General features: G+C 52.3%; 1 protein-coding gene across 2 annotated transcripts; it reads right to left on the minus strand.

Moving 5' to 3' along the window:
- Positions 1 to 3,979: 3,979 nt before the first annotated feature.
- DPYSL4 (dihydropyrimidinase like 4) lies at positions 3,980 to 23,770 on the minus strand. 2 transcript variants are annotated; one of them, XM_055791856.1, is made up of 14 exons: positions 23,467 to 23,770; positions 20,723 to 20,811; positions 19,798 to 19,982; positions 18,528 to 18,692; positions 17,051 to 17,112; positions 16,872 to 16,952; positions 14,618 to 14,686; positions 14,407 to 14,527; positions 13,554 to 13,710; positions 11,296 to 11,437; positions 10,174 to 10,344; positions 8,774 to 8,953; positions 5,919 to 6,090; positions 3,980 to 4,965 (listed from the first exon to the last, which is right to left on the minus strand). In XM_055791856.1, exons 1-14 carry the CDS (start codon positions 23,722 to 23,724, stop codon positions 4,874 to 4,876), a joined length of 1,944 nt encoding a protein of 647 aa, XP_055647831.1. In that variant the 5' UTR covers positions 23,725 to 23,770; the 3' UTR covers positions 3,980 to 4,873. The 2 variants fall into 2 exon arrangements, with proteins under 2 accessions (XP_055647831.1, XP_005236142.1); XM_005236085.3 differs by lacking the exon at positions 23,467 to 23,770 and adding an exon at positions 22,776 to 22,897.
- Between the last annotated feature and the right edge of the window lie 571 nt (positions 23,771 to 24,341).

Here is a 24,341-nt window from a genome sequence, read left to right on the forward strand (position 1 = left end):
TTGTTTTCTTATCTCTGTTGTATTACAAAGTTTTGTAAAGTTGCATATTTTTAAGTGTTTCCATTGAATTCCACAGACTTCACTGGGAATTTTGCATAGAAAACAAATGCCAGATTGGGTCCCGGTTTTTCTTCTGCTGCCAATTCTTTATTACTCCCTACCTTGCCAAAAAGAGAATAGGAGTAATAAAATAATAGCAAAGAGGCCAATATAGCAACTTAACATTTGACAGTGCTGAAATCCTGATGCCTTGGTAGGGTATTTTTTAAAAATTATTTCAGTGGAAATATATGTAAAGTATATCTTTGTATTTTATGTTAATACATTTCTGTAATTTTATTGCATGAAAATTTTACCATGTCACAGAATATTTAAGTTACGACAAGTTTGTGGTTTTGTAGATACTGCGAGAAGCCATTGTGTACGTGGAGTAATAAATGTGTATTTTTAACGTTGCCAAGTATTTGCCATTTCTAGGTTACTGATGGGGGGGGGGGGGGGAGCAGAAATTGTATCTGGAAAAAAGTGGATGTTATAATTACATTTCTTATTTACACATCGCAGGCTGGAGTTGTTCAACATCCCAGTTACACCAGCCTGCAGCGTGCCACAGCTCCCAGCCCAGCCCCAGCGGCAGGCGCAGCTCCTGCCCACCAGCTGGCCATGCCCGCTGCTTTCCGTCTGCTGCATCTGCATGGGGCAGCGTGGGGCTGGCACTGGCAGCTGGTGGCTGTGAAGGCACCAACCACGAAAGCATTAGAATGGTGAAAGCTTGCCAAAGCCCAGCTGGACCCCCCGAGCCAGTGGGATGCTCAGTGCTAGTGTGCAGCCAGGGGTGGGATGAGAGCAATAGGAATGGGTGGGATGAGAGCAGTAGGAATGCGGCCATGATGCTGCTTGAAAGCTATAAAATGAGTGTTAAAAAGGGGAAAAGATGAATCCAGGCATTTATAGTGTCCCACTTTCTGGTGTCAGAAGGTATTTGTAATTCCCCAGGGAGAGTTATATCTTTATAGCAGTGGGACTGGGGGGCCCTTTCGACGCCGGGTTTGGGGACTCAGTGAGGATGAGGAGTGTTCCAGGCATGGTCACCAGCCTGGGTTGCCCCTGCTCATACCGGTCCCAGCCTGGGGGTACCCGCACCACAGCTGGGACTGAGCCAGGAGAGCGGGATGGGGGGGGGGGGGTGTGGGAACAGCAGGATGGGGCTGGGTGCACGTGGAGGGCGGTGGGGGTGGGTGGCAGGGGACCCTGGCCCTGCTGTGGTGGGGGAGAGCGTGATGGCTGCGGCTTGCTGCGTTTTAGTATTTCACTGCACAACCCTGGATTTTGTATCTTAAACTCGATTAAAAACAGCCCTGGGGAGCTTCAGGAGGTCTCAGTTTTTTCTCTTTCATCCCTCATCAGTACTTGGAATTATTTATTACGGTTGTTGGCACAGTGTGCTGGCTTGCTTCATCTCAGGGTAGAAAAGCATCTACAAAAGCTCTTTCTGACTTCAAAAGAAGTGGTGAAGGAACAAGACAAGTCAATATATGAGCCTTAATGTGGCTCGCTCGGCAGAGCCCTTTGCCAGCAGTGGCAGCCCTGTGCCCAGCCACTGGTTTGATGCCTCTGCTGTGACCCCTCACAGCATCCCTGGGTGCCCCCAGAGGGCCGAGGGCACGTGGCGCACCCGGCAGGCCAGGTCGCTCCTCCTTGTGCCGACGCAACAAGGCAAAGGTAAAAGGGTGAGGACAGTTCCCCAGACACAGTCCTTAAATTACAGGGGATAAAAAAGCTGATACAGACTTAAACCACTTTGGCAGCCACAAATGCAGGCAGCTGCCTGCCCCCTGCCCATTACTGCTGTGCCTAAGCCACGGCAACCAGTGCTTGCTTGGGCTCACCCTCAGGGTGGGGTGAGCAGGGAACGGACCCCGGCTCATCGCCCGACTTTGCCTTTCTTACTGCTGCGATTTATCTGTGCTGTTTCAGATGGCTGGACCTGAAGGAAGGGCTGGTGCAAGGTGCTGGTGCTCACACAGGGTGGGCAGGGGCGAGCCTGGCTCCCCAGCAAGGTACACAGAGGCAAGGTTTGCCACACGCTGGGAAAAAAGCAGCAAAAAGCAGGGAAACACAGTGATAATTCTGTGTCTGTCTGCCAGCTGATTCACGCCCTTAGGGAAGTGTCAGGAGTGTTTTTACGCAGCAGGCATGAGCCCTGCGGCACCCCTCTGCCCCAATTTCCTCTGCTGCGGCCGTGGGACCATGCCAGGGCAGCCGCATGCCTGCAGCCCTGGGCCACCCTGGGCCACCTCCCAGAAGCCCTCAGCCGGGCTGCTCGGCTGTGGGGTGCCCTCACCCTCAATTTTAGCTCTGTGTCATTTTTCTGCTACCTTAGCTGTGCAGGCATTCCAGGCCAATACGCTGCATTGCACGTTGTTTTGGTTTGGTCTGGGCAATTGTCGTCTTCGAGTTTCACTGTTTTTCCAAAACGTGCTGCTGCTCTGCCAGGGCACAGAGGCTGGTCCCCATCCCCACCTGGGCTGGGGGGTGCGCAGGGCTCCTGCCGCGCTGCCGCAGGGCCAGGCACAGGCTCGGTCAGGGGCATAAAGCATCATCCCGGTCCCATTCGCCCCTGCGTGCCTGACCCAGAGCCTGCAGGAAAGCTGTCCGCAGAAATTAGACCAAGCAGGGTTTTGTTTCCCAGAGCTCTGGCTGCATTAGCAGGTGGCTGGCTCTGCTGGGGCTCTGCTCAGCATCTGCTGGCACCGGGACACCTGCTCTCAGCCCCGTCCCCCAACTCTGGGGGCTGGGGGGAGCGTGCAGCAGTGCCAGCTCTGCACCTTAGCTCCCTGATGGAGGAAATCAAAGCACCCCCCCCCCCCTTCAAAGAGAAAGGGGCAGTGGGGATTTGAGCCCTCAGCTGGCAAGGTGGGTGGAGGGACCAAAACCACTTCTGCAGGGTGATGCTGGGAGAGCTGACGGTGTCCCTGGCTCCTGCCTGGGCCACCACCACCCCCGCGTGCCTTTCACTAACAAGCCTGACTGTTGGAAAAGGGGTATTTCCAGCAGAGATCACAGAACTTTCCTTGCTAAGTGCTACCAAGCTGGGGGTGCTGGGGGTCACCCAGTCATCCCAGTCACCCTGTGGAGAGGTCACTGCCAGCAGACTGGAAGTTTTATCCTGCTCATTCCTTACATAGTTTCCACTGCCATCACCTTAAAAATCTGTTCAGAAAGAAAATAAATATATGTTGTTGTCTTGGTGCAATTGCAGGAAAAACCAGAATGAAATGAATGAAACCAATAAATGAAATTATGTTTTTCAAAATTAAATATAAAATATATGAACAAATGCGTTCTCATATATGCTTGATACAGAAATTAATACAGGTCATTGCATTAAGCTGTGAGATGTAGGTCAGATCGGATAATCACAAAAAACCACCAAAAAGAAAAAAAAACAAAAATCCCTTCCTGGTTTAGATTTGTGAATTCAGGCAACATGTTCATTTTTAACTCATGGGTTAGTGTATCCAGAGCTGCTGAACGGTATGATTTCAGCTTCCACTTATGGAGCAGACGCTTGCTCATGTTTCCATGACTCTTTTGTTCCCTTTCTTGTTCCCTGCTTTCAGAGCTGGAAACCAAAGCACGACATTGCCCCAGGAAAATCTGTAGCTCACAGACATGTTACAGCATCTCTTCATGCATCTGCATCTCACAGGCATCGGCAGTGGTGTTGACCTAGTGGGAAAAACCAGACCACCCTCACAGTATTTCAGCTTTATCTGCAAACTGAAGGTTTTCAGCAGGCAGGCTGGGATTCTGCATTATTCCTACACAGCTAATAAATAAATCTCTTGTCATTGTCCAAGGGAAGTACAGTAACCTACAAGTCATGAACTGCTTTTACAAACCCTCATGCATAAAAACCCTAAGGAAGAAACCACAAAAATCGACTCAGATGCATCAACTGCTACTACTGCTTTATGATTTCCAACAAACTTTATTCAAAGCAAGGGAACAGAAAAGGAATGGCAAGCCACTCTGCTGGAGGTACATGCATAGCTTTGTGGCATAGAGGTTCACCTTTACTGTACATACCTTTAAATATAATAAACAGGCTACAATAACTTTATAAAAGAGCTTGTCATATGCAACTAGCCTTCAAAGGACCCTTGTTATTGGTTTTAAGACTTACACTCAGTTCCTGAAAAACAGTATAAATAATCTTTAAAAAACAAGCCCAACTTGTTTTTTGCAGAAAGATTGCAGCCCACCGGCCCATCTGCTGCAGCACCGGGTCCCAGAGCTGTCAGCACCCTCCTACCCTGGGGTGCCCGTACCCACCCCACTGAGGCTGCCCCCACCGCAGGGCTGGCTGCACACGCTGTGGTCCCGCACAGCCCCCTGGCTCAAGGCACAGTGACAGTGGCGGCTGCAACACGGCCAAGGCTGCGCAGCACGGCGGCGTCCAGATCTGCTAGGGAATGCTGCAGACAGACGGGATGCAACAGGCTGTATTAAAACCGTAGGAGTCAGAAGCGCTCGTTGGTTAAAAGCCCTTCCAGTAGAAAGGCCGGTCGATGCTACTAGGAAGGAGCATATTCCAGCCAGAATGCACCTTCCTTTCGCCCTGCCCACGAGCCAGCCGGCGGCACGGCCGAGCATGCTGCCAAGTGTAGGTCCAGGTGCCTGCATGCACAAGGGAAGGGCTTTCCGAGTGGCTACTGAAGAAATACAGACTGGGAGAAATCAAGATGGGAGCACTACCTCCCAGGGGCGGGGGTTACTCTATTTTCTACCTACGAGAAGAAGGGGCTGGGGCAGCTGACAAACGCTTGCTTTTCCTCCTGAGTTTGAGGGGGACCCCCAGGCTGCCCCGTCAGGAGAGCGAGGTGATGTTGGACCGGCCACCTGGCGGGGCGATGATTTTCTGAGCCGTGCGTCTGATAATGTGGTCATCTGCCTGTGACCCTAGGGAAGAGGAAAGGCATGGGCTGTGCTGCTGGCACCGCGTACAAGTCCCACTGCTTTAAATGCACAGATCATAAAACATTTCCTTTGTGGGAAATACTCCTACCGTTGTTATGTATCATTCTGGGCACTGTATTATCAGAGTACTGTTGGGAATGGCTTTATTTGCCTGACCACTTTTATTTTTATCGCTTCTTTCTGGAAACCGTTCTAAATGTCTTTCATGTAAATAAACAGTTTCTATATAATAAAATGCGGGACCTTGTACATTTATTAAACACTACGTCATCCATCTGATTTCAACCAGATAGAAAACAACATTATGACAGTTATTTTATGGCAGAGTATTGGCTTTCCAAGGTCCCTAAAGCTGCTGGGCAGATTGCTGCAGGATGCTGAGCTGAACGATGCTGAATTGCTGCTGCTTATGCAGAAAGACCAAATTAATTATCTTTCTGGTTCCTGAAAATTGAGTTAATTTGGCTAATCTCTACAAACCCAACCACTTCTAACCCCTGCCTGACTCACAGGGGATGCAGTTGAAGTCCTGACCCCTCAGGACCCTCTGACAGGCATGGCAGCATCCCCATTGACCCAGGCAGGGCTGCGGTGACACCCTCACCTTCAGCCTCATCCTCCTGCCCCCCCCACCATCGCAGCCTCCACCCCTCGTGGAGCCTGTGCTCACAGGCACCCCGCAGCCCCCCACCAAGCATTGTGATATACGTTCATCAGTGCATTTACACAGATACCGTAAAACACCCTAGAGATGTGTGCTGCACTGAGTCACTAGGCTGCGGCAACAGTAAGAACTGCTTTTTACTGAGCAAAAATTCAGTTCCTATTCCTCAGCTTTGCCCTGCCACTCGCACAAACCCAGGACTTTGTGCCACCCATGCAACTAGCCCCCCGCCACCTGCAGCCCCCCACCTTCCAGGGGACCCCCGCCCTACCAGACAAGCTGAATCCTGACTGATGGAGGTTGCGCACAGGAGGAGCCTGGGCTTTGCCTGCGCAGGGTGCGATCCTGGATGTTGCCGTGGGGGCCATGGCTCTGGCACTTGCGAGGACATCGTGGACCGGCCCGTCGTACAGCCCTCTGGGGACACCGTGGACTTCGGCCAGCTACGAGGTTGGGAGCAAGCAGAGGTGTCAGGCATGTCTTTAAGCGAAGGCGAACAAGAACCAGGCCCAACATATGCGTCCTGATTTCTTGTCCTTCCGTCTGTGCTTAACCCCTTGCTGAGGGTTTTTGCAGAGACTGCACTCCCCAACAGACCTGAGGTGGATTAGGTCCCTGAGCAAAAGCAATCCCATGAATGAGTTTGCCTGAGGCAGGAATGACCCAGCCTCTTTTCCCAAGCATATTTTTAAGATGCGCTACAGGAACCTTATTCCCTTCTACAGTATGTAAAAGCTTTGACTGGGCATGGCCAGCTCAGGGACTGGCTGGGCATCTGTCAGCGGGTGGTGAGCGACAATACTGGGCATCACTTGGGTTCTTCCTCTTTCCCTTTGGATTTTACTCCTCTCCCTTTCTCCCTCCTTTTCATTACAATTGTTACCGTGGTGGTTATTGTTACTGGTTTTATTAAATTTTACTTTATTTCAATTAATGAATTGTTCTTATCTCAACCCTCGAGTTTTACCTTTTTCCCAATTCTCTTCCCCATCCACTGGGAGCGGTGTGGGGGCGAGCAAGTGGCTGCGTGTGCTTAGCTGCTGGCTGGGGTTAAACCATGACAGATGCCCCCTCAGGGAGCAGGGAGCAGGCAGCCCCGGCAGGACTGGCAGCCGGGCACTTCCCACCCTCAAAGCCAAGCAGAGGATGCTGCCCAGACCCCGCGGGCACAGGTCCTGTCCCCCTGAGAAAAGGGACTCTTGAGAGGTAGCCAGGGTGCCTGCCGTGCAAGGGGATGTGCTCCCCACAGCAATGTCCCACAGGCGGGAGCCCTAACCAGTGCCACCCGGTGTGACCATCACGTTCTCCTGCAGGGAGGATGAGCTCAGCCCCGGGTGCTTGTAGCTGCTGGGGGAGCCAAAGCGTTAGCAACATCGACATTGTTACCAGCATTTCATCACAGCTTTGCTTAAGGCTGTTTCTCCTCCCAAGTGAAGCTGTGACAGCTCTTTGACAACTACAGAGCCAGAAGGGGCTTGTTTTGAAGACAAAAACTGCTGGGTTTCAAATTAAAAAGGCATGAACTGATAGGTTATCAAGACGTATATAACGTTTTCTGTAGAAATTTTTCTCTGACATGACCTTTGTCTTCATCATGCTGCATATCTTGTGAAGAAAATACCCTTCTCAATGTTTTCCAGCAATCTCCTTGACTGCAGCTTTTATTAAGTTGAGGACGGGGAGCTGGCATGGGCAGGCTGCCGGGTTGTTTGCAAAGAGCCAAATGTGTCTGCCGGAACCTGTTAGCCGAAGCCCTCACGCCTGGGCTGGCACTGGATGGCACCCCGCTGGAGCAGGGACTTCAGCTCACTGCCATCGAGGTTTGTGTTCAGCAAACTCCAGCCTTTATGTTAAAAAACATATGGGCACAGGGTGTCCATTTCCACAACAGACAGAGATGCAGCTCCACTGCTAACAAGGAGCCCAGGGACCCTCTGCCCCAGCCGATGGGACCAGCCAGCCCATCCTGCCGCTTCTCTGCGTGTGCAGGGGCATACAGGATGTGCCAGGGAAATGGAGACCACCAGCAGTACTGTCAGAGCCAGCGCCGGGCAGGAGGTTAACCGACACTCTGCCAGCCAGGCTGGGGATGGCTGCCCACCGCTGGGCAGTGCCGCAGGGGAGACCTGGCCTCCCACAGGGACCTAGCAGGGCCCTACCCATCCCCCGCAGACCTGCCATGGTCCTATGCCCATCCCACAGGAACCTGCCAGGGTCCTGTCCCCATCCCACAGGGACCTGCCAGGGTCCCATCTCCATCCCACAGGGACCTGCCAGGGTCCTATCCCGCAGGAACCTGTCAGGGTCCCATCCCCATCCTGCAGGAACCTACCAGGGTCCCATCCCGCCCTGACTCCAGAAGGCACCCCAGGAGGCACACCCAGGCACCCTAGGAAACACCCCCAGGTACCCCCAGTCATCCTAGGAAGCAACCCCTGGCACCCCAAGGCAACCTCAGGCACCGTGAGCCACCCCCAGGCACCCAAGAGCCAGGCGTTCTGACCACAGCTGCCAGCATCACTCTGCAGGTAATCTGCGGTTAACGGTTTCTGCTCTACCGTCACCTACAATGCATAATGAAAATGCCTAAAATAATACATTGAAAAGAGGAGGAAGGCAGAGCTGTTAAGAAGCTTTTTATATATTTTCACGTCTTCCTATCTTCCTAAGAAGCTGTGCTAGCACACCGCAGGGGCTATCCCACTGTTCATCCAGTAACCACCCAACGTTACAGCCACTGCCCGCTTGTGGATGCAGAGCAGCCACCAGTCACGCAATGGTGGAAACTTTTCGAATACGGGTAGGAGAGGAATCCCTCCCCTCTACCTCAATACACACCACGCAAAACTGGATTTGCTGGAAGCCGTATTTTTGCTTTCTGACTTTATAGTAGGCAAATAATATTAATAATACTACCACTATTAGCTGTATTAGCTATTAGCTGCCAAGCCACACAGCAAAGCCCAGGACATTACAAATATCCAAGGCCTAGAAGGAAATAACATTCATAATATTCTTGTTTCTGTTGCCTATTCCATCAGCAGGCTTGCTGTAGCGACTGCAATACAACAACGCAAAGAGATTGCAAAGAAAACACAGGATTATAGCAAATAAAATTCTCCTTACCCTGTTTCTTGCCTTTATCCTTTTATAAACAAAATCAGGGAATGTCTTTCTAGGAATGAAGCGACCTGACCCCTGGGTGACACACAGGTTTCCATCTTCAAGAACTACTTTTCCCTGACTTATGACCACAGTAGGAACCCCATGGCACTCTGTGCCTTCAAATATGTTGTATTCCACGTTCTGGAAAAAACAAACCAAGATATTCAATACAGTTAATGAGAAGAGAAGGTGATAGTTTAACTACTATACACACACACATCCCCATTTTTGTACACTGTTCCTTACATGTTTCAAATAATATTTGAAACGTATTTATGTATTTCCTTCATATTTCAAACTAAACTTGAACTAAAGCAAATGGGGATGGAGAAACTAAATCCCCGAAGCACAGCACTGGCGCAGAAGACGGGCAGCACTCCCGCAGCAAACCAGCCTGTCACTGCAGCAAATAAGCCATTCTTGCTAAGCCCCAGAAGAGCCCTGGTTTAGTTCTCCATCCCAAGTTCCTGTCATTTCTTCCAAGTCACTGCAAGTCTCCTACCAGAACAGGTCTGGGAAGTCAGGTCTGTTTCGTGGGAAATGCAAAACTGCCGCTTTCTTCAAACGCTCCTGTTACTATCACTAACAACCCCCCCAAATCCCAGAGTTTACAGTGAAAAAATGCGGCGTTATAAAAATGCAAAAATTAATTTTCTGGACCAAAAGAAAACCCATTTCTATTTTTTAAAGAGAACAATGGAATTTTTCAATCACAGTGATAATATTCTTTAATAAAAAACATTTTGGTGAAAAACCCACAAGTCATAATGTTTCTGCATTAACTTCAATCAGCTCTATCACCAACATTCCTCGCAACACCTCACCCTCCTCTCTCTTTTCACTGCAGCTTTCTGTCTGAGGGTCACAGTGGAAATTACCCTGGGGACATCCACAGCCTGGAAAACCCTGGCTGAAATGCCACCAAGATGCACCCGAATCTCTCCAGACTGAGTGACCCCTACGGACAGGCAGTGCTCATGGAGCCTGCGCAGGAACGGGTCTGGCTCTTTGGAAACGGTGCTGATGTATTAAACTATATTAGTAGTTTAATATGTAAAACAAGTTCAGCACCTACATTTTTATAGTCCACAGTAAATACATCCATCTTAAAATTTCTGTACTGGATGCAGACTGTCTCAGAGTCGTCGCTGCCACTCAGTTACAATACTATGCTTTGCAATCACCAAAGGATATTTTCATTTGCTTGTATTTTTAAAAGCAAATGCAAGGTCATTCATCACTTCATCCGCACAAACATCTCTCTTCCTGAATGATCTCATCTTTCCAACCTGAAAAATATATTGCTTTACTGGTCTCTTCTGACTCTAAAACCCAGCTCAAGAAAATAATTCTGTATTTACCGAATTGTGGGTTTTTGCTGAGATGATTTTAGTAGCCTTGGGGTTCCACAAAACCAAATCGGCGTCAGTGCCCACAGCAATGCGCCCCTTCCTGGGGTAGCAGTTGAAGATCTTGGCAGCGTTGGTACTGGTCACCGCTACAAACTCATTCTCGTCCATCTTCCCGGAGACCTGGGAGAGAGCCGTGCAGCGTGAGGATCCACACTGCGACCGGGCTGCAGTTACGGGGGCGCAGGGAGACCTGGCGGGGGGAGCTGAGCCTCATCCCTGTGGGCTCAGTACTACAATAGACGGGTTTTACTTTGCCCAGACTGACATTTTAGGTCTCTGAAAAACAAGACCTTCACTGGTAGGCTCTAACTCCCCGTACATGCATCTCAAGTTCACTAAAGATGGTTAAGGGTATTTGAAGACTGGAAGTGAACCTCAATAGTGCTTTTTATCATTTTTATTTATTAGCTTAAGATAAATTCTGTTTCTTTTTGAACAAAGCCCACCTAAGGCAGATGCTGCAGGGTGGCTTGGTTCCCAAGCTCCTGGAAGTCCAGAGAGAGGTGTCTGCTCAGTGGGATGCAGGCTACAGCCTCCCAGGGATGCTCCTTGGGAGGGCAGGGTGCACTGGTGTGCAGGGACATGGGACTCGATCCCACTGGCCAGACGTCCGTGTGCCGCAGCTCTCCCCCTACAGCAGGGCTCACTGCCCGGCACACAGAGGGGCTGTGGACCCTGTCCCCACCTCTGAGGCTTGGGGTTACAGGCAGCTGGCAGGCATGGCCACCAAGGGGTAGATGTCCCACCCCCAATCACCTCCCCAGGCCTCCCACGAGCACCAGGGAAGAGGAACGCTGCGTCTTACCCTTAGGAAAACGTGTTGGAGACACTTTCTCTTGTGACTGTGAGTGGGGGGTGGATGATCCCCATACTGGAGCCTTTGAAGACACTTTGAAGGCATTCGAGTGCCACATTTCCTCTCATTAGCAAGCTCCTCTGAAGTAGCAGTCTAGACAATGTCACACCTCCTGGCTCGTTTGAATTAACGAGGATGCCAACATCCCCCTAGCACTGCTCACGTGCACTTGCATCCATAGCCTTGCCAGAAATCAGCGTCTTTTTGGTACCTACCACACACTTTTCCCAAATTACTGACATCCGCTCTTCGATGCCGTTGGTTCCCTCGGGGATGAGGGTGAAGTTGTCCTTCCCCACTGCCTTCTGCGCGGTGGTGAAGGTGCAGTGAGCGCTGCCCGCAACCTGCAGGTCCCCGCTAGGCGAAGCAGAGCGGAGGAGGTCAGAGGAGGTACCCAACGGCGTGAACAGCCTCCTAGGCACTAACGCCACCTCCCCGGCCCCGCAACCCCACTGCCCTTGGCGGGCAAAAGCCACCCTCACCTGGAAGGCCACGAGTGGCACTAATGGCTGGCAGCCTTCGTGCTCGGTCTGTTTGGTACAGATGTATTTTGCCCACAAAAACAGTAAAGACAGGTGACATGATCCGTAAACGCCAATGTAAGTCAAGAGGCAATTTTTACAGGTCAGCAGAGGCATCTCACTCTATTTATATAGGAATTAAGCACTGGAATCATCTAAGAAATGTAAACAGCAGTCTCATAGGCATTATTTATATTCTCTCCTAAACTGGCCATTATTTTTACTAATTAAGACAATGTTTTAATCTTTCTACCATCCTTTTAAACCTCTGATTATTTTAGGAAATGGTTCTCCAAGCAAGGCTGCTTTTAGAGCAAGGTTCTTTTAAAGCAAGGATACGATTAAATAAAACGTTTGGGACAAACCCAAACGTTACGTACTACCATGTACTACAGGTGAAGGAACTGGATCCATGCTGGCAGGCAGGGCACAGCCGGGCAACAAGAGAACTGAGCATGATGGTTGGACTTGATCATCTGAAATCAACCTAAATGATGCTGTGATTGTATAGGCAGCTGGACGAGCCTGGGAGCACACCTCCAGACTTGGGTCAAAGCTGTGCTAAACTGAACTGTGCTTGTAATTTACTGCTTCTTCTAAGAACATACTAAATGCACTGAGGTATCTTTATGTACTATGTAAGATATACTAACATGACACACTTTTCTCTTGCTAACAACTGTTTATCCTTCCAGGAAAAAGATCATGTTTCAGGGAATTCTAAGAAATGTTTATTTCTTCTTTAAAATATATATTGTGTGCGATTTTTTTTTTTTACTACTATCTGGATCCATAAACATCTCTCGTCCCATTTCAAAAATTCCTCATGCATTACCTCTGGAGCTGATTTTTCTAACTCTACCCGCACCAAACTGTGTTTAATGCCAGAGGGAGCTCTACTGGCTGGTGCCACTCCGCGGGCTGTGCGGCTGCGAATGGAGAAGATTCCCGGGCTGAGCTGCAGGCACCTGGAGGCAAACCCTCCACTGTGAATGAATCACCACCTCTACAGATTGCCTTTCGCAAGGCGGCAGTGACAAACATGGATTTGCTGTGACACGTAAAACCCTGGCCCGTGGCAAAGCTCCAGCTGTGATTAACAGCTTGGCGGCTGTGTCCCTGGCTACAGCCCCAGCGCATGGGCATCTGTATTACCCTGCCTGTATTCCGGGTTCCCGGCGCCCACCTGGTCCCTGCACAGCACCAGGGATGCTCCTGCCAGTCCCCAGGGCTTTGCTGCGTAACTCAAGCCACTGAAACAACTCTGCACGAGGATGTGCCCTAAAAGCTTATGTTTCACACATTTTAAAATCTTGCAAATGCCCAATACTGCTTTCAATAAAATCCTTCCTTTTGCTTTAATGCTAAAGCAGTGCAGGAGGCTTTCCCTGGGACACAGTGAGACGGAGTGGCAGTGGCCACCATCCCTCCTGCGCTGGCCATCCTGCGGGATGCTGTGCCTTCCCTGAACCAGTTCTGAAGGAGGAACTGGGCAGCATGAGCCTGTTTTTAATAGGAAAAATCTGATAACTATTACGTGGTTTCATCACAGCAGAATTTAAACTCTTTTTGAAAGAGTCACCTGGCTCCTTGCTCAAAGATCACCCAAAGATTTATTCTTTTGACATGGAGAAGTGCAACAGCTGATAGACTATTTTTCCTACTCTGACAACAATAATCTAGCGGAAAGCTGAACTGTGTGCAAGCCTCTGCTGTGCTGCCCAGGTATGGGAGAGGAGGGGGCTGCCCCCAGGAACAGGGAGGCTGTTACCCACCGGCAGAAGGCGAGGGGGCCAAGCCAGGGCGGCCAGGGCTGCGATGTCCCAGCCAGCCCCCAGCTTGGCATGTGATGCTATTACTGCACGGGGCATTATGACGAGTGCAGGTGGGACGCAATCAGGGATGCAGTCACGGCAGCTGCGCTCAGGCACCCCTGCTGACACAGAACTCACCAGGACAAGAGAGAGGTGAGATGATCCGGTGTGGTGGGGTCTGGGCTGATGGGAGGAGACGTGACGAAGGCTGCAGCTTTAGCCCAGTTTTTACTCCAGTAGTGCGAGCCATTGGTGCCCAGGCTGGCGGTAATGGGCTCTCCATACACAACCGTGCCTGCCAAACAATCCAATTAATGAGTTCCAAAGCGCTGCATGTCCTGCAGCCTCTTTTCACGCAGTGTGGACAAATACTGTGGTTAACGATACAAGTCTTCCCAGTATTTCAGTTTTCTAAATTCACGTTAATCCTTTAAATTATCTCAGATGACTGGGAAAGGCTGTCGAAATAAGTTTTGAATCCATCTGTTTTCTCCTTAGACCAAACATGCATTCGTACCTACAAACCATCACGCCCTCCTACAAACCAAACCAGGGTCTCTCTGGCAGAGTCTCCCAGCTGGGGCAGAGGTGGCTCTGGACCCCCCACGGGCCTTCCACCCCGTTCTCTTGGATTGCGTCCCACTTTACCCACTCTTTATGAAACACCCCAGTTTCAATCTGGAGCTGGCTTCAGATCTTTTTCATTTAGTTCACCACAAATGCTTGCAAATAAATTATTTCCCTTTTTTCAGCTGCGTCTACTGAGATTCAGGTGTCACAAGTTTCAAGCACATCTCCCCACATCTTTCCAGTTCAGAGCAATTAGCACTGACACACTCTACGAAGAAAAGCCAGCCCTAAGTTTTAGCGCCCTTAGAATGTGAGAAAATTTGGGCTATAATGAATTCTTAAACTTTGCAACTAAAATGACACTTCCCAGACATATTGAAATAGGCTCAGTTCGCACGCAGCTATGAAAATAGTGCTTTACCTTTTCTCTTTGCTTGGGCCAGGACATCTGCTGCACCTCCGCTCATTATTTTGGTGATGTACAAGGGGCAGTTGGCTTGTTTCGCAATGGTAATTGCACGGTACACCGCCTCCGCTTCCACCTGCGCACACACAAACAGAGGCGCGAAACGTTTCAGGCACCTCGGCTACAGCTACACCCTGCGCAGGGCTGCCCAAGGGCTGCACCTTACCTCCTCGGGGCGGCTGAGGACATGCCCTTCTGGCCCTGTAATCCCCAGTTCCAGCAGCCTCTTTTGCTCCTAGATGGATGAAGATGAACGGGAAAGCAGTCAGTGATACAAACAGCCTGTCCAAAGCATCACAGGACACAAACTACTTGGTTCAGAAGTTCCTGAAAGCTGATGGAAACTCATGAATATGACAAGGGGATACCACTGACAACCTGTGATGCTCCACAAGCCACTGCAGCTACTTCCTAGGACACCCACCTTGTGCTGTGGAAACATTTCTGGAGTAAGAACTGTATGCCAGTAGCACCTTTGGAGCTTCCCCACTCCAAGCCCAGCTACAGTTCTGGAGGACAGAGGATTTTAACCCTATCGCTGCTTAATCGAAGGCTGTGCTAGATGTGATGCATGGCTCCAGGAAAGGAATGGATGTTTCCCCCGGACCTGAGGCTGCCTGAAGCTGCTCAGAGGAAGGAATGAAGGAGGATGGAGGAAGCAGAGACAGGTGCAAGGCACATGAGGCTGTCAGCAGGGAGCAGCAAGTGCCACCTCTCCAGAGCTTCACCTGGGAAGTCACATGCCCCATCCCTGGTGCACGTCGCCCCGCCGCCACGGGATGTGGCTCAGACCAAAGGCTCACTCCCTCGCAGTTCTGGGGGGAGGCAGCAGCAGGAGGGCAGTTTTGCACAGCAGCATGCCCCAGCACAGGGGCTGAAGCCGTGCAGCCCCACCTGCCTGCACCCACATCCTCTCCTACCTGGCTCTGGCTCCCCCACACAGCCACACACTCGTCCCACTGCCACAGCCTTGCGTCACGAGGGGCAGGAACCAAGTCCCTGTGTGACCCGATGTTAGCTGGGAACCCATGGTGACAAGCTGGGATGAACATGGGGCTGCACCTATGTTATTCACAGGGTGCTTGAAAGCAGATGCCCAGCACACACCTCACCCCGTTTCCTTCTGTGATGTTCTGTATTACGCAGTGCACCCACACAGCTGGCGTTAGATGCAAGGACGTTATCCAACACTACAGACCAGTTCTCACAGGCTTTAAAGGATCCTGCTCTTAGAGGTTGTTTATTTCTCTGTATTCCCATTGCAGATATCCTCCGACTTTGTCCCCAGGGCTTGACCGTCATCATGCTGACATTTCGTGAAGAAATACTTTTGAAGATACTGAACTGCTCGGGATCACATTATGTTTCACAAACAGCTGAAGAAAAGGTTTCTCAGACAAAATCCCAGGGAGGTGGGAATTAGCCTTTATCTTGTTTGTTCAAATAAGCCCGTTTCAAGGATTGGGATTCTGCTTTCATTTTAAAACCTTCACCCACATCAGACTGAACACTTGCGTGGCCATAAGCTAAGAGAACTGCAAGTCTACTCCTATCTTGTGTCATCCAATTGCAGTATGTATCTAAGATTTTATCTTCTAAAGGTAAAAAGGAAAAGTAATGAATGTGAGAAAAGTCTGTCATATTAAGGAAACTCCTGAGTGCCATTTGTGGGGATAAATATTTCCAAGTGTACCGCAACTTCAAGTTGCAAGTGATGCAAACCTCCTTCTTTTCTCAAATTCTCAAGACTTTTAAACAAGATCGATAACATGATAAGGTATCGCTGAAGGCAGTCACTCAGCCTTCAAGAAGACCCAAAACACACCGGTTGGGAATCAGTGAACAGTCCTTGTATAATTTCTGTGATGAAACCCAAGTGTGTGTGAGGATCTGGGGGGAGGATGCTGATTTTAGCAGGAGCCCCTGATCCTCCTGCATGTTCTCCTGCCTGCACACGCTGCCATCGCAGGGTCCCCTACTGGCCCTTTCCTTCCGAGGCATGGGTAACCGGGATGCTGGAGCAGTGTTTCTGCACTCCCCTGGCTGCATGAGGCTCGGTGCCCACACACATGGACCCACCACCAGGGCTGCTCTGCTCCAAGGCCACGAGCTCAGCTCAGTTCAGCTCTCGCCGGAGATCTTAGAGGGGAGCGACCGGGTTGAAACCCTGCTGACAGCAGGCACTGAAAAGTGCATGCTGGTCCTCTCCCCGAAGCAACCCGGTGTCACAACAGGCTGCTCCTCCCTCTCTCATCTGGACCAAGTTCTACTGAATTTGCAGTGCCAACTGAAGGCTAAAAGCATGCTGGCACAGCTCCACCTTCCACTAGACCCTACAGCCCATCTGTTCAAGTCAGCACTTTGCCGTAAACCCAAATACTCCGGTCAACCTTTAATTTAAATGAATATAAATACTGTACCTCATCGATGATATCTCCATTCTCAGCATGCACTTGGGCAATGGCCCCCAGGTCTCGAATAATGCAGAATATTTCATACATCTGCCAAGAGACAGTGGGTTGCCCAACATCAGATAAATCACCGCTTACGCTCGCAGTAGGGGTGATGACTGGTCCTGGACACTGGCTGGCTGTATTACCTGGGCATCAGTGCACTGAAGCTTGTCTTTGTAAGCCATAAAAACAAGGAAGGAGTTCACACCTTGAGAAAACAAAAAAGCACGCGAGTTTATTGCCCAGCTGAGAACTTGGTGACCCGGCACAGGCTAAGCAGGGCGCGTTCAAACCAGGGGGGGCTGTGCCAGCAAGGGTTAGACTGGAAGCAATCAGGGTAAGGGCTGAAATGGGAAATTTCCCTGCAAGAACTGAACCCCAGGAGCCATGACAGATAATACACCCCCATGCACTTGAACCAAAAGAACACCCCGCAGGCTGTTCCTGATTGTCGGTACTCTCTGGAACTTGCTCCAAATGCACAGAACCTAAGGCATTGCCCCCAGGCTGAGCTTTCCCTCCAGTGGTGGTTTCAATTTATGGTTTATCCTCGACTTCTTTCTTATAACTGTCTGTAAATTAATGTATTAGTGCTAAGATTAAATTGCAGCAAAGATGAGATGCTCTCATATTAGAGCACTGTTACTTAGTGCGCTTCTGTTTGGCTAGTGAAATGGATGGGCAGTGCTTTGCTCACAGCTTTGTGTGCAATCCTCATTTCTGTCATTTCTAGCTAAAGTAAAGGATGGTTCATGAAGCACCGGGTCAAAGCCAGAGAATTGCTGCTGCATTTTATATGGACAGAGGCAACAACTAACCCCAAACTACAATCAAATTACAAATAAACTGTATTTCATGTGAATATACATATGAAAAACACCCGGTATAAACCTGAAATAGCTACATTACTTCAGCCGCTCCACATTTTAATAGGAAATTCACTGCAATTTCTGTGTTAATTGACCAATTAAGCCCTTGCTTGCAAGACTGCAAATTACAATGAAGTCACTTAGCTCTACATTAGCATATCTGAAAGCAAAAAGTATTTTTTCCAAACACAGAAATAAGTATTAATGAAATGCATGAATTCCTGCTGCACTGCCTGCTTTCCAGTAAGCTGTGTCCAGTGGATGCTTCAGGATGTGCAGGAATTACAGGCACAAATGAAATCTCTATGGAAAGCCTAAAGCTTAGTTTTATTCTATAAGCCCCATCTTGAATGTTTTTATATACTTCAGATATACTTTATATTTCATACACTTTTTATGTAGATCAGGCAGCCTGAGCCAGGGTGCCCGGTGCCATTTAGTTTCCAAAATCGATTCTCATGACTGGGCTGTAAATCGCCCAGAGGTGAGAGCATACGACTCAGATATTATGGCATGAATCTGGTGTCTGTGCCCCCGCCCGCACCCTTCTCCGAGATGGCGGAGGACAGGAAGCCCACCCTGGACAGGGGAGGAGCACGGTCACCCCCCTGTACCCCGTTTATCGCGGGGTAAGCGGCGCACAGCAGCAACCACCACAGCCCACCCTGTGGCAACCTGCCTATGTGCCAGTGGTTATGATGGGGGTGGGGGGTTTGTGGCGTTATTGCCAGCATACTGCTCTTTCTGTCCTTACCCTTGTCCTTCACCAGGGCTTCCAGTTCCTCCTTCAGGCTTTCGTGCCAGCGAGGGATGTCGATGTGCAGCGAGTAGTCGCAGCAGGCCAGGCTATCGGCGCTCGCACGGCACCGCTCGTAGGCAGCCAGGAGGCTGGTCCCCGGCTCCGCACAGACATGGTCAACTGAGGAGACACTGCACAGCGTTAGCACGTGGGCCAGGGAAAGGGCCACTGAAACACATGGGGGGTGCAGCAGCCACCAATATTCTTGTGCGAGACTTTACTGCTGTGAAAATGAGACATCCTAATATTCATTTTTTATAGCATTCATTAAAGATGAACATTAATAAATTTCCCAGATAAAGTGAAGCAAGCAGAACCAACTCCAAGTTACAGCTACTATTACACCTGTTTTTCACACAGCCTACCTAGCACATCTGAGAGAAGCCGGTGACCAAAGCATGTCCTTGCACACTTTTGCACAATTCCCCCGGGCATTTTCCACGTGCAGTCACCCACAGCCCATCAGTCATGGCCCTTCTCTTATCTGTGCTCCTACCCCCTGCAGTACTGGCTATGAGATCAGTCTGGAGCTATGCCACACTTGCTGAGACTCGTCCTTCAGCCACACACTACAGTGGGCCTTGGGACCAGAACAGGAACAAAACAGGAATTAAAGTTCTCTTACATTAACACAAAAACAGAACCCATGCTCACAGAGCTGAAAAACTCTTATTAAAACACACTTGCAAAGCTATTAAAAGCATATTAAAAGGTGTTTAAAGTTTTCTTCTATTTTATTGTCTTATGAGGTGAAGCAGGAGCAGCTATATATTTTTAATATACACGTGTAGCAATGGCAGGAGGTTCCGAAAGGTACATAATTAGTTTTGTAACGCTTAAGAGTTCTGCACCAAAAATGAACCTTTCTCTGCTATGAGGGTAAATCACAGAATAGTTTGGGTTGAAAGGGACCTTAGAGACCACCCAGTCCCACCCCCTGCCCTGGGCAGGGCCCCCTCCCCCCAGCCCAGGCTGCTCCCAGCCCCATCCAGCCTGGCCTTGAGCACTGCCAGGGATGGGGCACCCACAGCTGCTCTGGGCAGCCTGGGCCAGCGCCTCGCCGCCCTCACGGGGAACAATTTCTTCCTAACATTTAGTTTAAATCTACCTCCTTTCAGTTTAAAGCCATTCACTCTTGTCCTATCACTGCAATGACAAAAGGCACGATGTACTTTGCTAAACAATGTTCTACTTAGAAGTCCGTTCAAATGCTGCTCCGTCTTACTGATCATTGTGGTGCCTCCTGCCAGGGCTGCTTTCGTGCCTTGGTAGAAGTCATCAGCAGAAGTCATCCCCCTGATGGGCATCTGCAGTCTGGTATGGACATCTATCCCCCCTGGCATCACAATCTGGCTGTAGGCATCAATTGTCTTTACCCCACCAGGAACAACCAGGTTTTCTCCAATTTGTCTGAAAAAGACATTAAGATCTCCTGTTCATTGGCAACAACTTTTAAGTGAAGATGCAAAAAACAACTTCTTCCCAGTACTGCTCTCAGGCGTTCACCCACGGGCAAGCACATGTGCACTGCCCAGGCCTCCTCGCACACTGGGAGAAGCAGCTGCACGCTGGGAGCCCCTTGAGCTCCGTCAGGTCTGGGACCGGAGCCAGGGTCTGCTGGAGAGCCCCACGGGTCCCACCCTGCCAACTCAGCAGCACCCATCCCATCCCATCCCATCCCATCCCATCCCATCCCATCCCATCCCATCCCATCCCATCCCATCCCATCCCATCCCATCCCATCCCATCCCATCCCATCCCATCCCCACTGGCTCCGGCTCTCGTTAGCAGCATGGGACCCATCAGGCTGTCACCTGAGGGACCCCACTCAGAGCAGAGGAGCTGCTGAGGTCTCTGTGCTGGGCTCCGCACCCGACTTCTCATGTGCCTTTGCAGCGCTTAACCTGGCTCCTCACTTGATCCCTGCACACCTTACGACAGAGCACAAACTGCCAGCACTGCGTGTGTCTTTCCAGCTGCAAAACTACATCAATGTAGCTCTTTCTTGATGCTATTCCACACAGCTATCCTTGTTTATCAAAAAGGGAACGTATTTCCAAGAGAAAAATGACAGAAAGGAACGTTGTTCCAATTCCAGGCACTGTATCATGGCTGGAAATTACATTACCAAATATAAATTTTTAACTTACTTTATCAAACCGTCTTCCACATAAATGTCTGCATAAAATGACTGATCATCGTTGACAATTTTTCCTCCTTTGATTAGAAGCTGGTCACTCTAGCAGAAAAAAAAACACACTTTTTTTAAGACTTCTTTATTTAGATGCTACTTCACTCATTCTGAGCTTTCATTAAGTCTAGGACTTAGTATCTTGCCCTTCAATCACACCAGTTTAGTGACTATCCAAACTACTCTACACCAAAGCCCAGCTGCATTTCGCAAAGGGAACGGTACAAAACTGTCAGCTGAGAGGAGCACAGATCTGCTACGAAGCACGGCACAAGCCGGGGGTCCCGAGGCAGCTCAGGCGAGCCCGCAGCTTGAGGTACCAGAAAAGCCCATGTCAGGGGGCTGAGGCATGCACCTCTGAGTGGAGCTGGCTGAAGGGAGTGTGCTCCAGCCCTTGCTCTACTGGCCTGCCTTGCTGGGAGCACCCCCCCCCCCGAGGGCCCACCACGGGCTCCTTCAGAGCAGGGTCAGAGACCGATCGATCGAGGCTCTCAGCAGTTTTCAAAGGTTTGCAAGGCAACATCCTGCAGCTCAGCCATGTACCTGCCTCCTCCATCAGCTCCTGCTACCAAGACTTCTAAGTGCATCTTATTAACCTGGTAATTTATTGACATTCATTAGTTTTCACAGCCTCATCGGAGGCAGATCATGCCTCAAGGACCTTACTCATTTCAAAGCAAGACACTGGTACATTTGTCAGAGTTGCAGGATCTTTAAACAGAAAAACTAGAAAGCACTGGCATTTAAGTAAATGTGGAACTGCAGCCTAAATTAAGAGGATCCTTTTCCTGCTCTCTGGTGTTGCTAGAAAAATTATTACCAAGGCTAAAATGGACAACACAAAGAGCATGACCTCAGCGCAACAACAACTGAGCGATGTAAAAGCACGTGACAATACAGCCCGGGAGACGACTTACAATACAGCAATGCGTGCTGATGCAAAACAGCCTGCAAAACGTTTTGGAGTCTTGTTTTAAAGAGCATCGCTGGCATATGAAAGAACTGTATTGTGTTTTCAAACATCGAGGCTTTTACTCCTTCCTTATTGTCTTCCCTTGTCCCATAAAATCGATCAAAAGAAGCCTCTGTGCTGGCTGCCCCACGGGAGAGCCCTACGGCCCCTTTGCAGGGCCCATCCTCATCCTCACCCTTACCCCATCCCTATTCTCACCCCACACCCATCCTCACCCCTTCCTCACCCCAGCCCAGCCCACCCCCACCCCCGCCACCCCACCTCCGGCCCCGCCCGCCCAGAGACCCGCTCCCGCAGCACGGGAACGCCGCTCGTCCTGGCTCACGCACCCACGGGATGCTTTCACGGGAACTGGGCCCCGAGCCAGCAACACGGGGAGGGGAAGCATCGCTGTCTAGAGATTTTTTCTTGCTCCCGCTGCGGAGCCCTGGCACCGGGCGACAGGACTCCCCCCGCAGCAGCCCGGCCGAAAGCGGCAGCCCGGGCAGGCGAGCGGCCCCGCCGGCAGGACGCCACCGGCCCCGCCGGGGGAGCGAACAAGGCCGGCAGATGCTCCCCAACCCCCGCCAAGCCCGTTCCCCGGAAAAAGCCTTTTCCAAACACGTTCCCAAGCCCCAACGGCCGGAGGGAAGTTAGGGAAGCGCGGGGCAGCCCCGCTGCCGCGGTGAGGGTCGCGCCTGCCTTTGTCCCCGGCGGGGCGGCCCGGCAGCGGCAGACAAAGCGCCGGGGCCGCCGGGCTCGGGCCAGTCCGCGGCCAACAAAGGGAACGGCGGGGTCCGGGGGGCTGCACCGCCTGCGTCCCGCTGCTCGGGGGGGCGGGGGGCGGCTGCGCTGGCAGCGGGGGCCGTCGGGCTCCCGACCCCCCGGTACCGGGAAGCGCCCCGGTAGCGCTCCCAGGGGTGTCCGGCGCCTCGGGCGGCCCCGCTCCACCGCCGCCGGCTGGGAGCGACCCGCCAGCCCCGGCCCCGCCGGACCGGGCTCGCTGTACCCGGGGGTGCCGCCCGCCCCCGCCCCTGCGGCGCACAGGGGAGCCCCTCACCGTGATGCGGGGGATGCTTTTCTTGCCCTGGTGCGACATCTTCCCGCCGCGCTCCGCCGGTGCGTGTGTGTGCGTGCGTGTCCCCGCGTGTGTCCCCGCGTGTGTGCGTGTGTCCGTGCCCATGTGTGCACGTCCCTGCGTGCGTGCGCGCGCCCCCCGCCCGCCGCCGGCCCGGAGCCGCGCTGCCGGCCCCGCAGACAAAGCGGGCCCGGCCGGCTGCGGAGCGGAGCGAAGTTGCCCGGGTCGGTCCCGCAGCCCCGGCCGCCCCACGGACCCGGCGGCGGGACGGGGCGCGCAGCCCCTGTCCGGTCCCGCTGCCGCCGAGAAAGGCCGGGGGCCGGGGGTCGTGGGTCGTGGCGCCCGGTGAAAGTTGCGTCCCCCCGAAGGAGAAACGGCCGCTCACCGCCCCTCCCCCACCGTCCCCTGACAGCAGCCGGTCCTGGCCCCCGGTGCTCTCACCGGGCCGGCGGGGTTGGGACCGGGACGGGATGGGAACGGATGGGACGGGGCACCCCGCTCGCCCTCCCGGCGGGGTCTCGGCCCCGACGGCTCCCCACCCCGCGGCGGAGAAGGGGCGGGGGCCGCTGCCGCCCCACGGAGGGGCTCGCTGCCTGCCCCGGGGCCGCTTCGGCGCGAGCTGGGGGGGAAAGCGGCCCGGCCCCGGCCCGTGCCCTGCGCAGCCCTCCCTTACCTGCGGGCAGCCGTCGGGCAGCTCTGCGGGGGGGGCGGCCCCGCAGCCGGGGCCCGGGGTGGGAGCGCGGCGGGGCTCGCCGGGGGCGGTCCCGGGGCCGTGGGCGCCGAGCGAGGCGAAGTCCAGCGTCTTGTTGTCGAAGGCGTCCGCCACGCTGCAGAACATGCCGCCCCGCTTCTGCCGCGGCCGCGGGCTGCCGGCGCCCAGCCCCGCGAAGCAGGCGGGCAGCGCCGCCGCCTCCTGCCGCCGCCCCGACATGGGCCTGGGCCGCCCCCGCTGCCCGCCGCGCTGCCGCGGCCGCCTGGCCCGGGCGACGAGCAAAGCGCGTTAAAAGCAGCGCAGGGACCAGCCGCCGCCCCCCGCCCGCCCCGCCCGGCGGCCGCGACCATCCACACGTGGCACCGCCGCGACCGTCCACCCGTGACACGGCCGCGACCGTGCACCCGTGGCAGGGCCACACCGATGGCTGGCAGCCTTCCCGGGGCGGGGTTGGGGGTGGGGGGCAGCCCCCAGCCGTGGGGGAGCCGCTCCCGGTTCGGGAACGGCAGAGGCAGCACCTGGCAGGGGGTCACAGGCTCCCGCTGCCGCCGGCACAGCTTCGGCCACTGGTCCCGACCAGGTGGGCATGATCCCACCCGCAATCCAGCGATGCGGAAACGAGCAAATTTCCCATTCAGCTCAGTAGGAGGTAAGTTGTGTTGCTGCAAGAATATTTTTTTAAGTTCATGATTTAATCAATCTTTCAGGTAGAACTAAAAAAATGGTTAAAAACCTGCTGCACGGTATTAAAAAAAAAAAGAGCCAAGTTTCTGGACTAATCAAAGCCCTATGTTTTGCAACCGGGGAAAAGAACCAAAGCCATCGATCTGATTTGA

This window comes from Falco peregrinus, chromosome 1, assembly GCF_023634155.1.
Source record: "Falco peregrinus isolate bFalPer1 chromosome 1, bFalPer1.pri, whole genome shotgun sequence".
Taxonomy (NCBI): domain Eukaryota; kingdom Metazoa; phylum Chordata; class Aves; order Falconiformes; family Falconidae; genus Falco; species Falco peregrinus.